The sequence below is a fragment of the Onychostruthus taczanowskii genome, unplaced genomic scaffold (genome assembly GCF_017590055.1).
Source record: "Onychostruthus taczanowskii isolate IOZ18803 unplaced genomic scaffold, ASM1759005v1 scaffold90, whole genome shotgun sequence".
Classification (NCBI taxonomy): Eukaryota; Metazoa; Chordata; class Aves; order Passeriformes; family Passeridae; genus Onychostruthus; species Onychostruthus taczanowskii.
The window spans coordinates 2,558,574-2,579,141 of record NW_024506994.1 but is presented as its reverse complement, the minus strand read 5'-3'; the positions used below and the strand labels follow the sequence as shown (position 1 = coordinate 2,579,141).

Below are 20,568 nucleotides of genomic sequence, written 5' to 3'. Positions count from 1 at the left end.
TTCTTCCTGGTTTTTCCACATGGAGCTCCCTGTGTTCATAATATTTAAGCAAATTTCAGGCTGTCCTCTGACCTCGAGGGCCTCCTTTGGCTCTGCAAACACCTCCAGACTGTTCAGAAGACATCTCCCTCTTGCTGGATTCCCAGCTACCCACCCCTGGCTGTTGCCAGTCCTTGTGCTTTGGTGCACCTAAATTTTCCTTCAAGCTCCAGCTTCCAGAGTCCTGTTATCACATATGCCAGGCTCTGCTCTTTCAGAGAGGGAAAGAACAGCTTCCCTGGGCAAGGGAGAGGCTGGAATACCCTGATTCCTTCATGCTGAAATCCTAGACGAGGCAAAAAAGAAAAAAAAAAAAAAAACCCCAAAAAAAAAAAATCGACCCCCCCAAAAAAACAAAACAAAACAAAAAAACCCCCAAAAAATACCCCAACCTAATATTTATTATTCAAACTCCTACGACTTTCCAAGCCAGACTCTTGGATTTGCAAGTCAGGGAGCCACTATTATTCAACATCCAGGGCTCACAGTGCTGGAGCTGTAAAAAAAAAAAATCAGTGAGGCCCTGAGCCCCAGACATCAGGACTCCTCCAAATGACGTGTGGTCCCAGATGTCTGAGATTATTTTGGGAAAGAAGTGCTGGCCCCAGGGGCTGCCTGCCCGGGGGGCTGGCTGCTGGGAAGGACTCTGGGTTGGGGCATGCCTGGGTGGTGTGGAGCATGAGAGGGGCAGCTGCTTTGGGTGTGGGATGTCTCTTCCTCACACTCCCCTGGGCTGGGATGATGCTCTGGATCCTGGGTATGACTTTTCCCATGTTTCAGTCCTTCATTACTTCCCTGGGACAGATGAGTGATGCTGTAATTTATCCTGCCTCTCTGGACATGAAGATCTGCGCTTGAGGGTCTTTTCACTTCTGAAAATAAGTAGGACCACAAGCAGGAGGGTGAAATCCCCCTTGCACCCCATTCCCTTTGCCTCGAGCCAGGGAAGGGTCTCACTCTTGCCTGCTCTCCCTGAGCACTTCTCTTCCCAAACCCACATCCCAGTCAGGCTCTGGCACCTCCCTCCACACAAATCAATAACAACGGGTGAGCAGGTTAATTATAATCACAGAATAAACGCCGGCAGTCTCAAAGTTCACCCAACTTCAGCAGCATTTCAAAACGAGCGGACGGCGCCAAGAAACTTTCATTGATTCCTCTGGGGCAGGTGTGGGAGTTTGAACCTGTCCCCAGGCTGATCTTGATTCGAGGCTACTCAATTTTCTTCCTTATCTCAACTTTCGCCTATCTTATAATGCCTGTTATTTTAGATAAAAAGTCCAATCAATTGAGTTAGAAAAACTGCAAGTTATATGTGGCCCTGATAAGTTCGGTACCTGCCGTTTTATTGGCCTGGGCCGCGAAGTGACCTTTGCAGATGCTTTATCATCCCCTCCTCCCGCCCCGCTCGGGGGCTGAGTTGACTTAACATCCAGAATAACTAATAAAAGAGGAAAAGAGAAGGGCCAGAGGTTAGACAAACTCACTGTCCCCTCTAACGTGATGAGCCGTAGCAAACACCTTTTTGTTTGTCCCTGGCTGGAGTCCCGCTGGGAGGTTGGGATCTGGCCTGGCTTGTGCTGGTGCAGCTCCTCTGAGGGGGATTTATCAGTGGAACAGCTCAGAGATGGAGGCAGAGCCTGTGTCTAAATCAGTGAAATTAGAACAAAACTGGGACAGGGGTTTGGAGTTCGGATATGTCAGTATTGGTCGGTGCTGTCATGCTCAGGGAGGGACTGGACATGTGGAGCAGTCCAACATATTCCATATATTTCTACACATGGTATAGACAGGTTTTATATTTATAAAGTGAGGTGTTTTAATATATCATATGTGTTTTAGACATATAAAATGAATTTAAAAAAATATATATATGTGTGCACAAATGCACCATTCTGTATAGCTAAGTTTTATACAGTCACAGAATAATAATAATTTTAATAGTAAAACCAGAAAGAATTGATTGGAGATGATTCCTAACTTGCTACAATGGCATTCTCAAGGGCATCCCAGGCATCCCTGCCTACGGAAGAGGGTCTGGAACTAAATGATGTTTAAGATCCTTTCTAACCAAAACTATTCTGTGATTCTAGGACATGCTATGTATATATATACAAATATATATGTTTATATACATGTATACCACATGCCCATAAATACAATAACAATAATAAAATTGTATTATTGCATTTCTACAAGAAAGATTTTGCATGTTTGCTTTAGTTAAATGTCTACCCTGATCTGGGGGAAAAAACCCACCCTAAACTTGGAGTTCCTGGAGTAGTAGGATTGTAGAAATGCATGTTTTAAGATCCCTAGCAGGACAACCAACTCAGCAGTGGCTGAGGGCATGTGGATGAGGCTTTGAAATGCCCAAGGATGGACAATCCCCCATCTCCTAATGAAAACCCAACAGACCATAATCTTCAGTCACTAGTGAAGAATCATCTTAGGGCTGTCCTGTGCAGAGGCAGGAATTGGACTGAATGCTCCTTGTGGATCCCTTCTGGCTGAGGATATTCTGTGATTTTGTGATAATTGTTAGCCCCTGGCATGGTCCAAGCACAGACCTTCTCAGCCTGAGCCCAGCATCTCCTGGTGCAGCTCCTGGGAAGAAGTTTGGATGTGAGTGGGGTCTCAGAACATTTGAACATGGCCAGACTCTGCTGGCTGGGGTTAGGGTCAGGCTTCACCACCTACCCAGGAGCTGGCCCTGGCTCCCTGGTTACCCCGTAGCCATAAGGCCAATTCCCATGGATCAGCCATGGAGCAGCAGCTTGGCAGGACTTCACAGCACACCTGCTTGTGTCCCCTCTGGGGACACCAAGAATGGCTGCACATGATCCATTACCTGGTCCCAACTCAGAGACAGCTGCCCAGGAGGGATCATGGCACGGTAAATCCCAGGTTTTTCTGATCCTCTTCATTTTTCCCCCACTGTCCCTTCGCTGAGGCCATCAAAGAAGAGTCTCAACGGGCACATCCACTTGGAGATGGGCCAGATTTCAAGGAAGGCAAGCCTGTGGCTCTTTTTTCTTTGTCAAAAGAGAGAAAGACCATTTCCAGGTGCCTTCTGCCAAGCAGACCCCAGGCTGTGGCTGACCCCATCTTGCCCATTCCCTGGGCTCTCCATGCTAATCTGAGATTTGTTAAAAAATATTTGGACAGTCGATAAGCGGAGGAATCTTCTGTTTATCAGAGGAGCCTCGGATATTTACAAGTGTAAGAACTGCAAGGAGGAGTAAGGAAGGGGAGGTCACCTTGGTGGGTGGGAGTTCACTCAGGCACAACTTGACAGTCAGCAGAAGCTGCTGTTGGACACCAGGCTGGTCTCAAAAAGGTGGCCAAGAGGCTCCCACCAAAAGACCCTCAGGGATGTCTGCATTCCTGCCTCCTTCAGAGCAGGCTGTGCACCTTTGGGATGTGGGACGTGGTCCTTCAGTGTGTTTGCGTGGACTGTCTCTGCACTCAGCTCTGGGACAACCACAGGGCTGGATTGTTTGGGCTCTGGTGGTTTTTGTGCTGAAGAGCTGTCAGTGCTTTTCCAAGCAACCAGGCTGGCCACCCCCCCCAGCTCCTGCCCCTTCCCAAAGTACTGTTTAGATCTGGTTTGGAGGAATCCAGTTTGTTTCCACCCATCCTTCTTCCATCCATTTCTTATCTCCAGCTCTGGCTTTTGAAAGCCGTCCTCTTGCCCCCCTCCAGTGTCATTCCTTGTCACGGGGAAAGGACAGCGTCACCACGAGATGAAAAGCCTTGTTCAAGGGCATCCTGTTGCAGAGCCAAGACTCAGCTCTAAGCCAGCCCAATATTTGCCCAACCTTCCCATCGTGGCCCTCCTGCACATGATTTCAGCTGGTCCTTTGGCTGCTTCCACCTCCACCGTCCTTCAAAGCGCGCAAAACATATCCACGAAGGAAAAGGAGTATTCCTGGCTGCTGGCAATGGTGTGTGCCACAGACCTTGGCTTGCTGCAGGCAGAGCAGGGAGTGCTGCAGGGGAGGGACACAATGTTCCCTTTGCCTTGACGTGAAACATTTGGCCTGGGAAGGGTTGCACGGGAAATGTCTCGCCGTGGTGTTTCACGAAGCAGGGGAAAAGCAGATTTCTTTGCCTTCTGGAAAGCCAGACTGTAGGGTGAATGTTTCCTCAGCAATAAGTAGGGTCTTTATGTTTTCAGAGGGAAAACTGTTTGGCCTAGGCAGCTGACTGGGTACACAGTTACCATTTTCTCCACCACAGACCTGTCAGACAAACCCTAAAACTTTCTGGGATGGCACCAAGCCATTTCTGTGAGGCTGCACAATGATGCTTTTTGCTTAAAACCATGTTTCTGGCTAAGTGTGGGGAATTTACCTGGTTCCCCACTTCCTGCAGATCCTCAATCACATGGGTGATGCCTTCTGTTGACCCAGACCAGGGGAGAGCAGGGAGCCACATTCCCACAGCACCCACTGCCCAGAGATAGGCACTGTCCTGCTCTCCCTGTGTTTAGATCACATTAATTTCTAAAACCACGGGTGAATTTTCCCCAAATTATGTCTGAGAGGAAACAGGACGAGAAGAGGGAGCAGAGGGGAAAAGCCAATGAGCAAAACCTGTTTTTACAGAAACACCCTTGGCTCCCTTAGCTTCATCCTCACTTTCTGATCCCAGCCTGTGTGCCAGGACAGTGACGTCCCCATGGAAAAAGGAAAGGCTCAATGACAGCTTTCCTTTGGCTACAGAGCTCCCCCATGCATAATTTTGGGGTTTTAAAATTTGTCCAGTCACTCCCTGCCCATTCCCTTTTTGTCTCTCCCTTATTTTTTTTTCTTCTCTGCCACAATCCTGGACCAACCAGCCCTTTTAACCGGGATGTGATCTGACCAGAAACCTTTTGGTGCGTTTTTCCCCTTGAAACTTCAGGTTCTGGAATCATGCCATTCATGGATACACCTCAACCCATTCAAAAGAAATAAAATATGTGACTTTCAGCTCCTCTAGCTGCAGCAAAATGCTGGTTTAAAGGACCCCAAAAGGCTTGAAGAATAGGGAGGATTTCCAAACTGCCACTTTTTGATGGGAACAATTTTGGGATTTGGGACAGAGTGGCTGGGAATGGTAAATCCCGTTTTCCCTGCCATGCTGTTGTGGCTGTCCCTTGAAGCAGAAGGTGAGGGTGTCCTGGGTGGGATTCCAGGGTGTCCATGTCCTTTGCCTCAGCTGCGAGTGCCCCTGAGAGTCCATTTGGGGTTTGTGTATACACAGGATCGTGGCTCTCACCTCTTATCATAACAAATTGTTTTAGGAAACTGCTTCTCTGCTGGGAAAACTGCTCTCAGGCTGTGTTTAGAGCCTCTAAGTGGCCTGGCTGTGTTTGAAGGACAGTTCCTCCTTTGCTGAGTTGCTTCATTGGGTTGAGAAGACACTTCTGCAGGGGGAACTGTTGATATCAAATATCTCTCCAGCTGTAAACAAAACTCCAGTGCTATATTAATGGAAGTCTCTTTCCATCCAGAGAGGGTGAAAGCAGGAGGGGGTTGGAGGGAAGTAGAAGACAACCTCGTTGTTTCTCATGCAGGAGGGTCTGACCCAAACCAGGGTAGGGAGGGCTCTTTGTCCCCTTCCACAGGATGGTTTGGGAAGAGAAATTCATAAATTGGCTGCTGGCTCTGAACTGAAGGATTCAAAATCCTTCCTTTTTCTGTTATCATTCCTTAGGTTCCTGATCCATCAGGTTTAGGCATTCAAAATGATCTCTCCTGTGCAAACAGATTTAACCACAGAATCCCAGAATGGTGTGGGTTGGAAGGGACATTAAAGCTCATCCAGTTCCACCCCATAAGTTTCACTACCCCAGGCTGCTCCAAGCTCAATCCAACCTGGCCTGGACCACTTCCAGGGATGGGTTCCTACAGAAAGCCCAAAGGTCTGGACTTAGGAATGGATGTAGTGCCAGGCTGGCAGAGCTGGGGTTTGCAGAGATGGCAGAAAGAAGCCACTTCAAGCCACACTCTAGGCTCAAGCCTTGGGTTGAGTTGCAAGTGGGTATCTGGTTCTTCTGTTTGGGAAGGAAAAATTCCTCAGACTTTTGGTGAGCCAGATGTCCTGGAGGTGCGTGCTGGCAGGGAAAGCTCCAATCTGCTTTTCTGATCACCTCAGCATTGTCTGTATATGCTGATCTCAGTGGATGTGAAGGACCTCTCCCAACGACCAAGTGTCACCAAGGGCCACATCCAAGAATTATTTTTTCCCTACCAGACCCCTGTGTCCCACTCAAGAGTCACTCCTGGCTCCCTGTGGACTGGATATCCCATTGTGGAAAGTATTTCTGACATGAGAGTACTCAAGGCCTCACCCAAGATTAGCAGGCTGTTGTGCAACACAAAAATGACATTTCCTGCTCTGGGGACCTTGCAGTGCTCATAAACATTAGATGTGAGGGGAAAAAAATCTCATTTTACACAGCAAGTTGATGACCAGGATAGGGATGGGATGCAATTCATCCTCTCCGCTGGTCATTCAGTGAGATTTCACGATCTGCTTTCATGTGAGAAGCTCCTTCATTGACTAAAGGCAGGGTTTTATGAAGAATTAAGTAGAAGGCCATCAGGATTAGCCAACACCAGGGACCCAGCCCATAAAAAGGACTGAATGATCCCAAGATACAAGATAAGGGCTTGGCAAAGGCACGTGGGGAAGCTGAACGTTCAAAGAGGAAGATGAGGCCACTCAGCACACATGAGGCTCCCCCAGCCGTGGGCTGACGTCCTCCTCAGCCTGATCAGCAAATCCTTCCCTCAACCCTGTCCCAGTGCTGGCTGTACCTGGCTTTGGGAGAGGGAGTAAATCTTTCCAGCAGAAAGGCCATTACAGAGGTCACCGGATGGACCCATAAATCTCCATTATCAGGCAGCGGCTCCTGTGCCACAGAACGGAAATTATTGCCCTGAGTGCGACTGGGGGAGCCTTTCCTTCCCCCCTCATTGTTCAGAGCCCTCCAGGAGCCGCTTGGGCCATTTGCTGCCTGAATAAACGTTTCCTTTCCCGGCTGCAAAGTACAAGGAATAAGTGTCAGGGGATCTCATAATGCCAGGATTTAGAGCTCCAGCCCTGAGCCAGAAGCCAAGGAAACATTTTGCTGCTTTTTCCTGGGGAGTCTCCTTAATCCCCATTATTAATAACAGTGACAAATTAAACAATTAGTGCATTTGAAGCCCAGTGACCTCCATGCCCAATTTAGCTCAGCCTGATGGTAGATCCCAGCTCCTGTGGGCTCTGAGCCTTGGGAACATTCTGGTTTCCTGGGTCCTGAACACCCACCCACATCAAACTGCACAGGCTGCGGGTCTTCAGGTGGCCCTTTCTCATTATTTTGTACATCTTCAGGGTTCTTCAGAGCAGGTGAGATGTCTGGCCAGAAGGACAGCTCAGAAAAATCCCTGTGACGACTTAATCCTGGAGTTCAGTGATGTTGTGAAATTATATATATATATATATATATATATATAAAATAATAACTATTAAAATATAATTTCTTCTAGAAAGAAATCCAGTTCCTTGTTTCCCCCCTTCCTTAGGGCCCAAACACCCTTTGTTCAATAAATGACACACACCAAGCCCATACAATCATCTCTAAACCAACTTCCAGCAGTTTCAAGACACCTCCTGTGCCATCCCAAAGCATTCCTTGAAGCAGGTGAGGATATCTCTCCTCCAGGTGATATCTCCCCAGGTCAAGGAGCTCTCCCTGCTCTGTCAGGGCTGCAGGAGTATTTTTAATGAGGTTGAACTCTGCTGGTGTCATCTGACTCAGCACTGGGTGGTGCCTGGAGGGGACACACCCATCTGATAGGGGCTGTGATTAAGGAGAGCCACCCATTGCGTGGAGCCTCAGTGTCCCCTGGGAACAAAGTCTGTCCCTGCCCCGTCTCAAACACCAATGATTCCTGTTTATGAACGTTCACAAGGATCACCTTTGCCTGCTGCTGAGAGGGGAAAGTCTCACAAATGTTATTGCCACGGAAGCAGAAGGAGACTTTTGGAAACTTCAACCAATGAAAGTTTGGATGGGGCTTGGAGCAAGCTGGGGTAGTTTAAGGCGTTCCTGCCCATGGCAGGAGGTTGGAATGAGATGGGCTTTAAGGTCTCTTCCTACCCAAACCATTCTGTGATTCTATGGAAGTCCCTTGAGAGAGATGTTCCAGACCAAATCCCAAGGAAACTGGGAAAAAAACCCAAAAACCAACCCAAAGGCACCAAAGAAAAAGGAAAGACTATCAGTCCAATGCAGATGGGAAAGGAGAGGTCTCGAGGCAAGGTTTGCACTCCTCTTTTGGATGTCGATGAGAAACCAGCACTGAAAATAACGTGGCACGGGAGCTGGAGGTGTCCCCCTCTTGGGAAACAACACTCAACACTTGGCAACTAATTATTTATTGCCAGCAGATAGGAGACTTACATTTTTCTAACAGCAGAAATATATCCATACTTGACATTTTTTTGAGGGACTTTCTTATTCAAGAACTAGTCCAATTCTTAACATTTCTGAAGAACTGTTAGGAATTTTCTCCTTTGTCTTTTATTAAAAAAAACCCAAAACTTTTCTATCTTGGTTTCCTGGTGGAAAAATCTCCAAGAAAGACCATATTTTTTAATTAGTCACAGGCAGATCTAAAATCACTCAAGTTTTAATTGTTACCTTTTGATTACCTCTGCTCTGCTAAATTCTCCCTGGATTATGTCCACAACTCTGTATTTAATTATTTTCGAAGAAGAAGGCATTTTTTACAGGAAAAAAATTACTTCAAAAATACTTTGGCTTTTTCTTTGGAAAATTATAATCAAAAACCTCAACAACTTCTAAGATGAAAAAAAAAAAAAGTGAAATGTTTTCCTTTCTTGAGATTTTTCAAGGAAACGAGTTCTTTCCTGACCAGCTGTTCCAACCCCCTTCTCTTTTCAAAGGAAGTTTATTTGATCTAGATTTTGGCTGTGACTCAATGGTCATTTTAAGGGTGAAAGTGAGGGTTATGGTAGCACTGAATCCATATGGACAAAAGTCACCTGGAGGGATTCCCATCTTTTTGAAACCACCAGAATTGCCCCAGGGTAGTGAGATTTTCCTAAGCTGCTGGGAAGATACTGGATTCCTGCTTTTCTGGCTCCAGAGCTGCTTGGGTACAATAAATTAGTGCTCTCTACCATTTCCCCATGGGCACACGGTGTAATCTCCTGCCATTTTTAGCCTGATTTTCTAGGGAGAATTATGCTCACGTGAATATTTGTCTCTGTTAACTGGCGCCACTTCATTAATTTTTTTGTCCTTTGGCCGCTTCACGGTTATGCAGTTTCCTGCAGAATTTCCAAAAATAGTCTGGGGAAAAGAGAAAATAAGGCCATGTCTGAACATAACCCTTGCTAGACATCAGAGAATTCACATGGGACTGAGGCACAACTCAGCCAGAAGCCAAATTTTGTTGGTTTGCTCCTTGGGGAACAATTGTCTTCCAGCAGGAAGCTGAGATTTTTGTGTAAAAAAGCAGGTGGACGAGCAAAAAATACAGTGAAGTTCTTGGTTTCTGGAAGGGTTTGTATGGAACGGGGAGGGAGCTGTGTCTTTCCAAAGGATGATGTGGTCGAGCTGTGTTGTGCTGACCTTTGAACCTCCTGGTTCTGTCACAGTCAGAGGGATTGGACTGGCCCAGCCCAGGGCAGTTCAGAGAATGACAGAATGGTTTGGGTTGGAAGAGACCTTAGATAGTTCATCTCATTCCATGCCCTTGCCATGGGCAGGGACACCTTCCACCCTCCCAGGTAGCTCCAAGACCCATCCAATCTGGTCTTGGACACTTCCAGGGATGGAACAGCCACAGCTTCTCTGGGCAGCCTATACCAGGGACTCCCCACCCTCACAGAGAAGAATTTCTTCTAACATCTGACCTAACCCTGCTATCTGTCAGTTTAAATGCATTCCCCCTTCTCCTATCACTCCGTGCCCAATTGTTCCTCAAATCCCAGCTGCAGCTGAGCCACAGTGCAGGATGTACCAGGAATGCAGTGGGTGAATGCAGCAGGCCCTGGAGTGTGGCATCGAGCACAATAGAGATTTCCATCAAAAGCTGAGCCTCTAACAAACATAAATTCCCAACAATTCCTGTTATCAGTCAGCCTGAGCTGGGGTTTGAATCCCAGAACCATGGAATGGTTTGGGTTGGAAAGGACCTTAAAGACTACCCCTTTCCAGCCTCCTTCCACTGGGAAGGGAACCTTCATGTGGATTGCTGCAACTTAGGAGATGTTTTCTGTGCAGAAAATTGGGTGAAGGCACACGAACCTCCCCTTGGTTCTCTGCAGCCATTCCCCCCAGCAGAGGGGCTGGGTGAGGAGCATTCCCATGGGGAGCAGGCACATGGAATGGTTTTCCCTACCCAGCTGAGACGCACCTGCCTGACCTCTGGGTAGTTCTGCTCTGTGGGGTTTATGTTTATCCATGGTCTCAGGAATCTGCCTTGATTGTAACCAGGTTGTTCACCTGCCTGGATCTGCTTGCCCTGGCTATGGCCAATCTTGAAAATTGGATAACATCAGAGCAGAAGGGAAAGGTTTCTATTTCTGTCTCCTGGTGTCTGTGTCCCAGCACATCCTTGCTGCCACAGAAGTCCTATAGCCACGGCAAGGAAACGAGTCCCTCTTCCCAATAATCCGGGGGGGCTTCCTTGGGGAAGGAAGACCTGTTTCTTGCAAAAGATTTCTATAAAATCTGAATATTTGTGATTTCTTGAAATACCCCTTCTGGGCTAAACTGAGAAGCAGAGCAGCAATTAAAGGTATAGCCACATAATTAATGGAGTCTTTTCCCTTCTCTCCCATCTTGGCAGCAGAATTTTTTGATGATTATTCCGAGGGGCGAGAATGTGTCAACTGTGGGGCCATGTCCACCCCGCTGTGGAGGAGGGATGGCACGGGGCACTACCTCTGCAACGCCTGCGGACTCTACCACAAGATGAACGGCATCAACCGGCCCCTGTTCAAACCCCAGAGGAGGCTGGTAAGTCAAGATCACACACGTGGGAGGAGGAGGAGGCAAAGAAATCTCGGCCAGCTGGAGATGCCAGGGGTGTTTCAACTCCCATCTCTCCAGCTGAAGTCCAGACTTTCAAAACAAGCCAGATTTTCTCATGCTTGGGTTACTCCAAGCCCTGGTACTGCCTGGAGCAGTTCTCCAGACACTCAGCCAGGCAAGTGTCTGGAGAAAGGGGCTGTAGGACACAGGGTGATTTTGGGATTTGTGGTGTCAGTTCAGCAAAAGCCAGTCTTTGCTTTAGTATCACTGCAGGTATATTTGGAGGAATGGCAACTCTTTCTAGTTCCAGCACAGGACCAGTCCATCTTCTCTTATCCACAGGGGTCACTGCTGGGTGAGCCCCTCACTTCATGGTGACTTTTCTGGATACTTTTTTTTTGGATACTCTGCTCCCAGATCCGTTGGGTGAGGTGAAGCCTCCATTTTAGGGCAGGTCAGGGCATCCCAAAGCCTCTGGGCTCAGGGTGGGGTATGCACAAGGAACCTGGGAGACAGGAACAGGATTGTTCAGCCTGGAAAAGAGAGAGCTTTGGGTTGACCTAATTGCAGCTTTCCTGAAGGAAGCCTGTAGGAAAGATGGGGAGAACACTATTTACAAGGATGACAGGACAACAGGGAATGGTTTCAAACTGAAAGAGCAGGTTTAAATGGGATATTAGGAAGAAATTCTTCCCTGTGAGGGTGCTGAGACCCTGGCACAGGTTGCCCAGAGAAGCTGTGGCTGCCTCTGGATCCCTGGGTGCCCAAGGCAAGTTTGGATGGGGCTTGGAGCAACCTGGGATAGTGGAAGGTGTCCCTTCCCATGGCAGGGGGTGAAACTTGATGATCTTTAAGGTCCCTCCCAACCCAAACCACTCCATGATTCTGTGAGCTCAGTGTTGATAATCTGCTGCTCCCTGTATATTTTAGTGAGGGGTTTTGGGAAGGTCTCTGTGGTTCCAATGACATGAGTCCATCACCACAGGCTGAGAAGGTTGGGACTGTTCAGCCTGGCAAAGAGAAGGTCTTGTGGAGACCTCACAGCCCCCTCCAGTATCTGAAGGGTCCTACAGGGAATCTGTGACTCTTCATCAGGAACTGGAGTGACAGGAAAGGAGCAATGGGTACAACTTTAAAGAGGGGAAATTTAGGTTAGATATTAGGAAGAATTTTTCTCTGTGAGGGTGGTGAGACTCTGGAATAGGTTACTGAGGGAGGCTGTGGATGCTCCAACCCTGAGAGTCAAAGCCAGGATGGGTAAGGCCTTGAGCAACCTGGTCTAGTGAAGGTGTCCCTGCCCATGGCAGGGGACTGGGGCTAGATGAGCTTTAAGATCCCTTCTAACCCCTTAAAATTCTATGATCCTACAACATTCCGTGATTCCATAACATTCTATGATCATGAACCAAAGCTAAAAGCCAGATTTCCACACTCCTTGTTTTCCACGAGGCTCCATCCCCACACTGCCCTGCCCTTTGCATCGCTCAGCCCTGTCTGTGCCCAAACCCAGCCGTCCCCTACGAGTGACAAAAGTGACCCGGGCAGCCCGAGCGCTGCCAGCAGCCACAGGCACCGAGCGCCCTCTTGTGAAACGCCTTTCCAGAGACCGACTGATCCAGGCAGGATCTCACCCCGGCACCCAGGACCTTCCCTCTCTCATTTACTGGCCTCTAAGGCCTGAGCTTTGAAGGATGATAGCAAAAGTCAGGGAGGTGTGGAGGATGTGGCTTTTTCTTCCTCCACCTCCCACTGTTTCCCAGCTCAAAACTTGTATTTTATATGGCTTGAAGCCTGTTGCTTTCTCCTGTTGCCTTCTGAGCCTGACTGAACCAGTTCACCCAGAAAAGGAACTTTGAGTCTGCTCCCTGCACTAATTGATTAGTGAGGCTTCCTATTAATTATCCCTCTTTATCAAGAGGAGGAAAACGCTGCTGGAAGCTTCTCTTTTTTATCTTCCCCTTGAGCTCTATAAACAACATAGCACAAAGCCAGCAAGGAATATGTAACATTTATGGTATTGATGACATTTTATTGGGTAGCCATGATGCCTGGAAGGGCTTGGGAGCAGGAAAAAGCAGGATGGTCAGATCCAGACACCTTAGTGTAGGTGTGTACACGTACAGGGGCTCTCTAAGCTGCCACTTGAGCTGCTGGAGATCTGGGGCTCTGTTCAAGGGATGTGGGATTCTGGAGAAAGGACGCTTAGGAGGGACCTTCTGGCCCTCCACAACTCCCTGACAGGAGGGTGCAGCTGGGTGGGATTTGGGCTCTGCTGCCAGGAAACAGGGACAGGATGAGAGGACAGAACTTTGAGCTGTGTCAGCAGAGGTTCACTTTGGACATCAAGAAGAATTTCTTCACTGAAACAGCAGTCAGGCATTGTCAGGGGCTGCCCAGGGAGGTGCTGGAGTCCCCATCCCTGGAGGTGTCCAAGGAACAACTGGATGTGGCCCTCAGTGCTCTGGGCAGGGTGACAGGGTGGTGATCAGTCACAGGTTGGACTCGATGGTCTTGGAGGTCTTTTCCAGTGATTCTATCTCATGTCCCTGGTGCCATCTGAGATGATGACTCCTGGAGTGAGTGGAAAGGCAAGAGGGGCAGAAAGAGGCAGCTGGACAACTGCAAAGGGGCAAAAAGATAAAAAGCCAGAGAAATACGAGAGGCAAGAGGAGAGGGAACCCTGAGGCGTGGTGGAGCGAGCTGGTTGGGATGTGGGGCACTGCTGGTGAGGGCATTGCAGGGCTCACTGTTTCCTTGCTCTGTTGTCCCCACAGTCAGCATCCCGCCGTGTTGGGCTCTCCTGTGCCAACTGCCACACGACGACCACCACGCTCTGGCGCAGGAATGCCGAGGGGGAGCCCGTCTGCAACGCCTGCGGGCTCTACATGAAGCTCCACGGGGTAAATCCTTGCTGTGGGAGGTTATTCATGGCACCAGGCTGGGGGCTGGGTTCTTTACATAGCTCTGTGCTCTTCTGGAGCTGCTTTTCCTGCTGTCCTTTTGGGTTTAGTCCCCCTCAAGGTTACGTTGTGTTTATACCTTCAAAGGGGTGTACATGCTGGGTATTGCTCACTTACTAATTAGGTCCTCTTTGCAAATAAGTCTTAAAACCTAATAAAAAAAGGCCCAGATTCTTCCCACATAAATTCAGGCACTTTAGCAAGAAAGCCAAGTCTGAAGCACAAACACATGAGCTGTAGTTCCCTTCTGGCCCTAAAACATTCAATACCATGGTGGGATTTGCCTTCTTATCCCCATTTGGATGCACATCTTGAATCTCTTTACCAGGGAATTTGGGCTCCATCCTGTTGTTGCTTTCAATTAAACCAGCTCGACCACAACTCAGAACTGGAATTATGTTCTCTTAGATGATCTTAAGGACATTCAGAAACCCATGTGCTTTTCTCTTTGGACCCACAGGTCCCAAGGCCTTTAGCCATGAGAAAAGAGGGAATTCAGACGAGGAAACGCAAGCCTAAGAACCTTAACAAAACAAAGGCACCAGCAGGTAAGTATTGAATGAAGGAATTAATTTTATTATGTGTATTTGTGTGTGCACTTGTATTTCTGACCCTAGTGCCCTTGAATTAGAGATATCCAATGACAAAATAGGCAAATTTTTAAAAAATGGGGGATGTCTAAATACCTGAATACCCTTCCAACTATTTTAAAACTTATTTTTACCACACACTTCTGTGTGAGTGAGCATAACTCTGTACTGAAAGGTCTTTGGAAAGAGCCTGTTTTACCCTCTGGTTTCTCCTAGGCCCATCCAGCAGCGAGAGTCTTACCCCGACCACCAGCTCCACCAGCAGCAGCAGCAGCAGCACCACGACCACCGAGGAAATGCGCCCCATCAAAACAGAACCTGGGCTCTCATCTCACTATGGGCACCCCAGCCCTGTTTCTCAGGTACTGAGGGGAGGTGTTGGCAATGGGAAAAAAAAAAAGGAAATAGGATGGTAGACATGGGGAGAACATCCTCATAAGTTTATTTAGGCACTTAAAGACAAGCACCTGAAGGGAGGCTGCAGGAAAAGATGGAGAGAGACTATTTACAAGGGTCTGCAGTGATAGGACAAAGGGCAATGGCTTCAAACTGAAAGAGAGAGGTTTGGATTGGATCTAGGGAAGCAATTCTTTCCTGTGAGGGTGGGGAGGCCTGGCACAGGGTGCCCAGAGAAGCTGTGGCTGCCCCTGGATCCCTGGAAGTGTCCAAGGTCAGGCTGGATGGGGCATGGAGCAACCTGGGATAGGGGAAGGTGTCCCTGTCCATGCCAGGGAGTGGGAAGGAGATGATCATTAAGGTCTCTTCAAACCCAAATCGTTCTGTGTTTCTAGAATTACAAAGAAAGGGAGACAGGAAGAAAGAGCCTGCCCAAAGTATCCCACATAGGGTGCAATCTCCAGCCCTGCAGCAAATCCAGACACATTTTTATAACAGCACCAACCCACACTAAAGGAATTTATATGGTCCTCTAAGTTTTGAAGGTTTTTTTTTTTCACATTCTTCTTTTTCCATAGGCATTCTCAGTCTCTGCCATGTCCGGACATGGATCATCCCTTCACCCTGCGATCTCAGCTCTGAAGCTTTCCCCCCAGGCTTACCAGTCAGCCATGAGCCAGTCTCCCCAAACCAGCTCCAAACAGGACTCCTGGAACAGCCTGGTGCTGGCTGAGAACCACGGGGACATCATAACTGCATAACCTGGCCCTTTCCCTATGAACTCCAGGCTGATCTGCTTGAGAGATGAAGAAGATGCCACGTAATCACCAAGTCAATGTTGTCTCCACCTCCCCTGCTCTCCTTCCTTCTCTTCCCTTGTGACATGTTCCGGTAAAGAGAACTTATCCGAGGTGTAGGGGAGCTCTTATGAAATGAACAGAGAAGACTCAAATCTCAGAGTAACTCAAGGATTTGAAGCCTTTTTTCCCCACTTTAAATGAGCCTCTCTATTTGACTGTCACCTCTTACTATGAAACAGCCAGAAACACAGAAATGGACACAGTGCTTGAGTTTTATTTAACAATATCTGGCATTTTAAGGCTCAGACAATGGTGGAACAGAGACTCTTCTTCTGTCACCACCCATTCTTTTCCCAAACAGAAGAAAATGCCGTTGTCTTCTCATGACCTAAATTCAGTGATCTTCCACCAAACAGAGCCAGTTCCAGGACAGTTCGCTGAACAGACTTCACTAGAGATTCTTTAGTGGCTTCAGTGGATTTGACATGATGTAGGGCAGAGAAAAAAAGAGACATCCCCCTTCCTCCTCAGCTCACACATGTAGAGCATTGTCTTCATTTTTCTAGATGGTCTGGAAAGCTCATGAATGTCTGTATTTAATAGTAACTCCTTTCCTATTTATCACTACGAAATCATGGGACTGTGTTTCCAAAAGGTTGTTGGCTGAGCCTGGAGTAGGTCTGTCCAAAGTCAAAGGAGGATTTTGGAAGAAGGAACCTTCTGGAAGAAGGTAGATGAGACCCATGCTGGTCAGCAAATCCTGGAGGAAATGGCTGGGCTCTTCCCTGATGGATAGCGACAAGCCAGGTTTAGAGATGATTCAAGAGCACAGCAAGTGAAAGATGCTCTTCTAACACTGCTGGGCCACTGCTTTGCAGACAGATAATTTAATTATTTTGCCTATTTTTATGTTGGTTTGGATGCCACTGATGAAATCTGACTGTCACTTATTTTTGGCTGTACTGTGAGTGCCCACTTTCCCCCAACAGCTGGCTCGTGACCATTTCCCACATCTAATCCTTTAGGATTTCACTTTTTGCAACAAGCAGTGGCTTCAGCCCCTACTGGAGATGACAGGGGCTGTTTTCCTTATCAAATATGTGCACAGACTTGCTTGCCTGCAAGAGAAGCACAACTCCATTAAACAAGACTCGACTGTTTGCTTGCCCATAAGGCTCTCAGCTACCAGGGAATCCTGGCAAATGGAGTTGGAAGAGATGCTAAGAGCAGGACTCATTCCCTTTTCCCAAAGGGATCAGTCCTGCCTAATCCAGCCCTGACTGCTCTGCCTCTGGTTTAACAAACTCAAACTCCAGCACACCTCCCCTGGGCAGTCCAGGTGCTTCACCAGATGCTTCCCATGATGTTTGCATCAACATTTCCAAGGAAGGACAGCTTTGCCTGTCCACCAGAGAGTTCTTGGGAGACCTCATCCTGCAAGATTCTTCACTCTGGTTTCTGTCTGCTCCCAAGCTCTGTTACCCTCCTTGCCTTCCCAGCTCCTCTCTTTTCCTCCCCCGCATCCAGAACTCGAGTACAGAACCACCAAGTGAAAAATCTCTAATGGGGATTGTGCAACCCTCCCAAATGTGCCACCCTCTGCCTCCCACTGTTTAACACTCCCACAAGGAGTGTTCTTCCACACAAACTAAGGCACATGACTTGGTGAAGAGGAGAGCCATGGACAGGTTTGAAGCAAAAGAATGGCATTGTGTTGTCTTTGCTTGAACTCACCCTTTTCCTCCCTGTGGTGTAAAAGCTTCTCTAAGGAGAAGGATTCAACTGGACTGGTTGTGACTGGAGAGTCCTGGACCCTTCTGCATTCACTGTTCTCTCCATAGCTCATATTTGCAGGGTTTTGTGGGGGTGACAGAGCCTCGACACTCCCCAGAGAAAAACACCATGGCAATGGTGCCATGGGAACAGCTGGGTGGTGTATGCACCAGTTCCCACTGTTTTGTGGAGCTAATGCAGTGTTTAACCTCATTACAGCTAATTACAGATGAGGGAAAGACATTCTTGAAACATGAATATAAAGAAATTAAATTCTGTGATTTAGTTCAGACCTGCTAGGCTTTAGAGAAGAGGCCAGAAATGGCACTGAAAAATATGAATTTGAGGTGAAAACACACAGGTGTTTCTCCATTGGCAGGAAGGTCTTTAACTAAACTCCTCCTTGAAGTAAATCCCTTTGCAAATGGCAGTCTCCGGGGATCTGGCTGTGAATTCCTGGCCATTACACAGCAGCCTGCACCACAAAATGCCACGTAGCTCATGCCAACTTCTGAGACATCCAGAACTACCCTGGAAAGCCCCAAGAGGGAGTGGAGCCTCCTGATGAGGATTAAAAATCCAGACCAACCACACCCCCATTTCTCCTTCCATCTGGAGGCTCACACTGGCTCTACCTTCCCTTCCCTATTGCTGTGCTCCTCCTCCTTCCCTCAAAGCCAAATTCCCTGGTGGGATTTTTCTCCTGCCCTTAAAACCCATTCAGAGATGCCAGAAAGAACTCTGCTTTTATAATGCCAGAAGGAAAAATCCCTGCAGAACATATCTGCCTTATGTCCCCTTGATAGAGATTTATTAACTGGATTTTAGCCTTCCTCAAAGCCTGAAAAACAATTCTTGAAACAGAGTGAGGAGCATTTACAAGTCCCTGATAACAGGCAAAGCTCTGGGGGCTGTGAGGACAGCTTTAGGGGTAGAGGACAACTCTTTAGGGGAAGAAATTAGATTTTTTGTTCCCCTTTCTGCACCAGAAACAGAAGTTTGGATACACCAGGCTCTGTGGTTCTTTTCAATCACCCAAAATTGTTGTAGAGCTGCTAGTGGCCCAGGAGGTTTTGTCTTTTTCAAGCCAGTGCTTATATCAGGATGGTGAGAGACTGACCTCAGATGCAGCATCACCATTTCAGGAGGGGTACAAACACACCATAATTGATAGGTCCCTTTCTTCAGGGCTTCTGAAGATCAAATTACAGAATAATTTAACTCAGAAGGGACAAGATCAAGTCTCTCAAGGCCTTATTCAGGCAACTTCTGAATATTCCCAAGGATGGAAATCCCACCACCTTTCTGGGTACCTAGTCCACTGTTTGACCGCTCTAATGCTGGAAATGTTTTCCCAAGAATCACTGGCTAATTAATTACTCACATTTGGGGATTCCCATGTAAGGAGTCATTGTGGGAGCTGAACGTGGTCTCCAAGGCCAGGAATCACTCAGAGCCATGTCTTGCAGGGTTGGCTAAAGCAGGATGGCAAACTCCAGAGGTGACAGACCAAGGGATACTCACAGGACAAGAGGATTAAAGTGCTGCCACTGTCAGGACACTCAGCTCCTTCCAGCAAGAGGAGCCAATTACAAAACTACAGGTTCCACCTGAGCTCTGCTTTCCTGCCTGTGATGGGGGAGGCAGTTAGAGCCTGCTTTGGTAATGAATTAGATACAATTATTAGAGACCTATTAAGACAAAGTAATTATTGGTTTTGTTACTGCTTTTATTGTTGGAGAACCTAATGAGATCCATACCAGGTTCTACACAAATGCAGGACTGAGAACTATCCCTTCTCTGAGGAGCAAGAGGGAAGGGCCCACTCCTCAGAACACCTCAGCACATTTAAAACTGCATTTGTGGGATGTGTTCCCCTTGAGATCATCCCTAATCAGGAAAATTTGGATGCTGAAGGGTTTATAGCACAAGGTTTGGGCATGTCAAACCAGACCTCGGCACTGGCCAAGTGGCCACTGAAGTGAGATGGGCAGATGAGAACCAGGACAGGGAGCCAAGGAAGGTCATTTAACCACTTCTAAATGTCTTTGCTCTTTGTGCAAGTGCAGTATCTTGATTCACTTCAGATATTCTTTGTAAATCGATCGGACAAGATCCACAGATCACTTGCAATCTTATGGGCTTGGATGGAGAGGGTGCAACCAGGAGGAGCTCAGGAATATTGCAAGGGAGCTTTAAAACCAACCAACAACTCTCAATGTAACATTGAAGCTGTGACTAAGTCAGGGGTGGTGTTTTGTTTTGCCTTTTTTTTTTTTTTTTTTCTCCCCATGTATAAAGTTTGAAGCTTCCCAGGTCTTCTGGGAAGGTCTCACAGAAACAGACACTTATTTGTAAGGGGGAGAGGGAAACCAACCAACTGAACAAGCTGTAATTATTTAAAGATGTAAAAAAATATCTATTATGAAGTAGTATGGCTACCAATCCACGTAACTTCTACACCTTTAGAACTAATGGAAATAAAACAATGATAATAAAACCAGAAGGTTTCTGCTTGATTCTTTTCTGCTTGTCTACCCTTGTAGGCTTATTGGAGAAGGCAGGGGGTAAATGATCAAATACTGAAAACATGAAATGCACCCAGAGAAGAAATGGTGAAGTGGGTCCTGTCCCAGAGAGGTCACAATATAAAAATTACAGGGAATTTAAAGTCAGAAAAGATGAGATCAGTTTTCTCAGAGACCTGTTCAGTCAAGTTTTGAACATATCCCAAGAGGGAAATCTCACCACCTCTCTGGGTTCCTGTTCAGTGTCTGACCACCCTCATGGTGGAAATGTTTTCCCAAATCACAGAATGTTAAGGAGTTGGAAGGAACCTTAGAGCTCATCTAGTCCCACCCCCTGCCATGGGCAGGGGCACCTTCCACTAGACCAGGCTGTTCAAGGTCTTATTGAACCTGGCCTTTGACACTTCCAGGAATGGGGCAGTCACAACCACCTTT

At 47.5% G+C, this 20,568-nt stretch overlaps 1 protein-coding gene across 3 annotated transcripts in view; it reads left to right on the top strand.

The window, feature by feature from the left end:
- Positions 1-19,967, top strand: part of GATA4 (GATA binding protein 4) — a 28,482-nt gene extending 8,515 nt beyond the window's left edge. For 2 of the 3 annotated variants that reach the window (XM_041426209.1, XM_041426207.1), the window contains 5 exons: positions 10,902-11,071; positions 13,861-13,986; positions 14,507-14,594; positions 14,853-14,998; positions 15,611-19,967. In XM_041426209.1, coding sequence (XP_041282143.1) covers positions 10,902-11,071; positions 13,861-13,986; positions 14,507-14,594; positions 14,853-14,998; positions 15,611-15,793 — 713 coding nt within the window. In that variant the 3' untranslated portion in view covers positions 15,794-19,967. The remainder of the gene's footprint in view (positions 1-10,901; positions 11,072-13,860; positions 13,987-14,506; positions 14,595-14,852; positions 14,999-15,610) is intronic. The other variant, XM_041426208.1, reaches the window with a different exon arrangement.
- Positions 19,968-20,568: the final 601 nt, after the last annotated feature.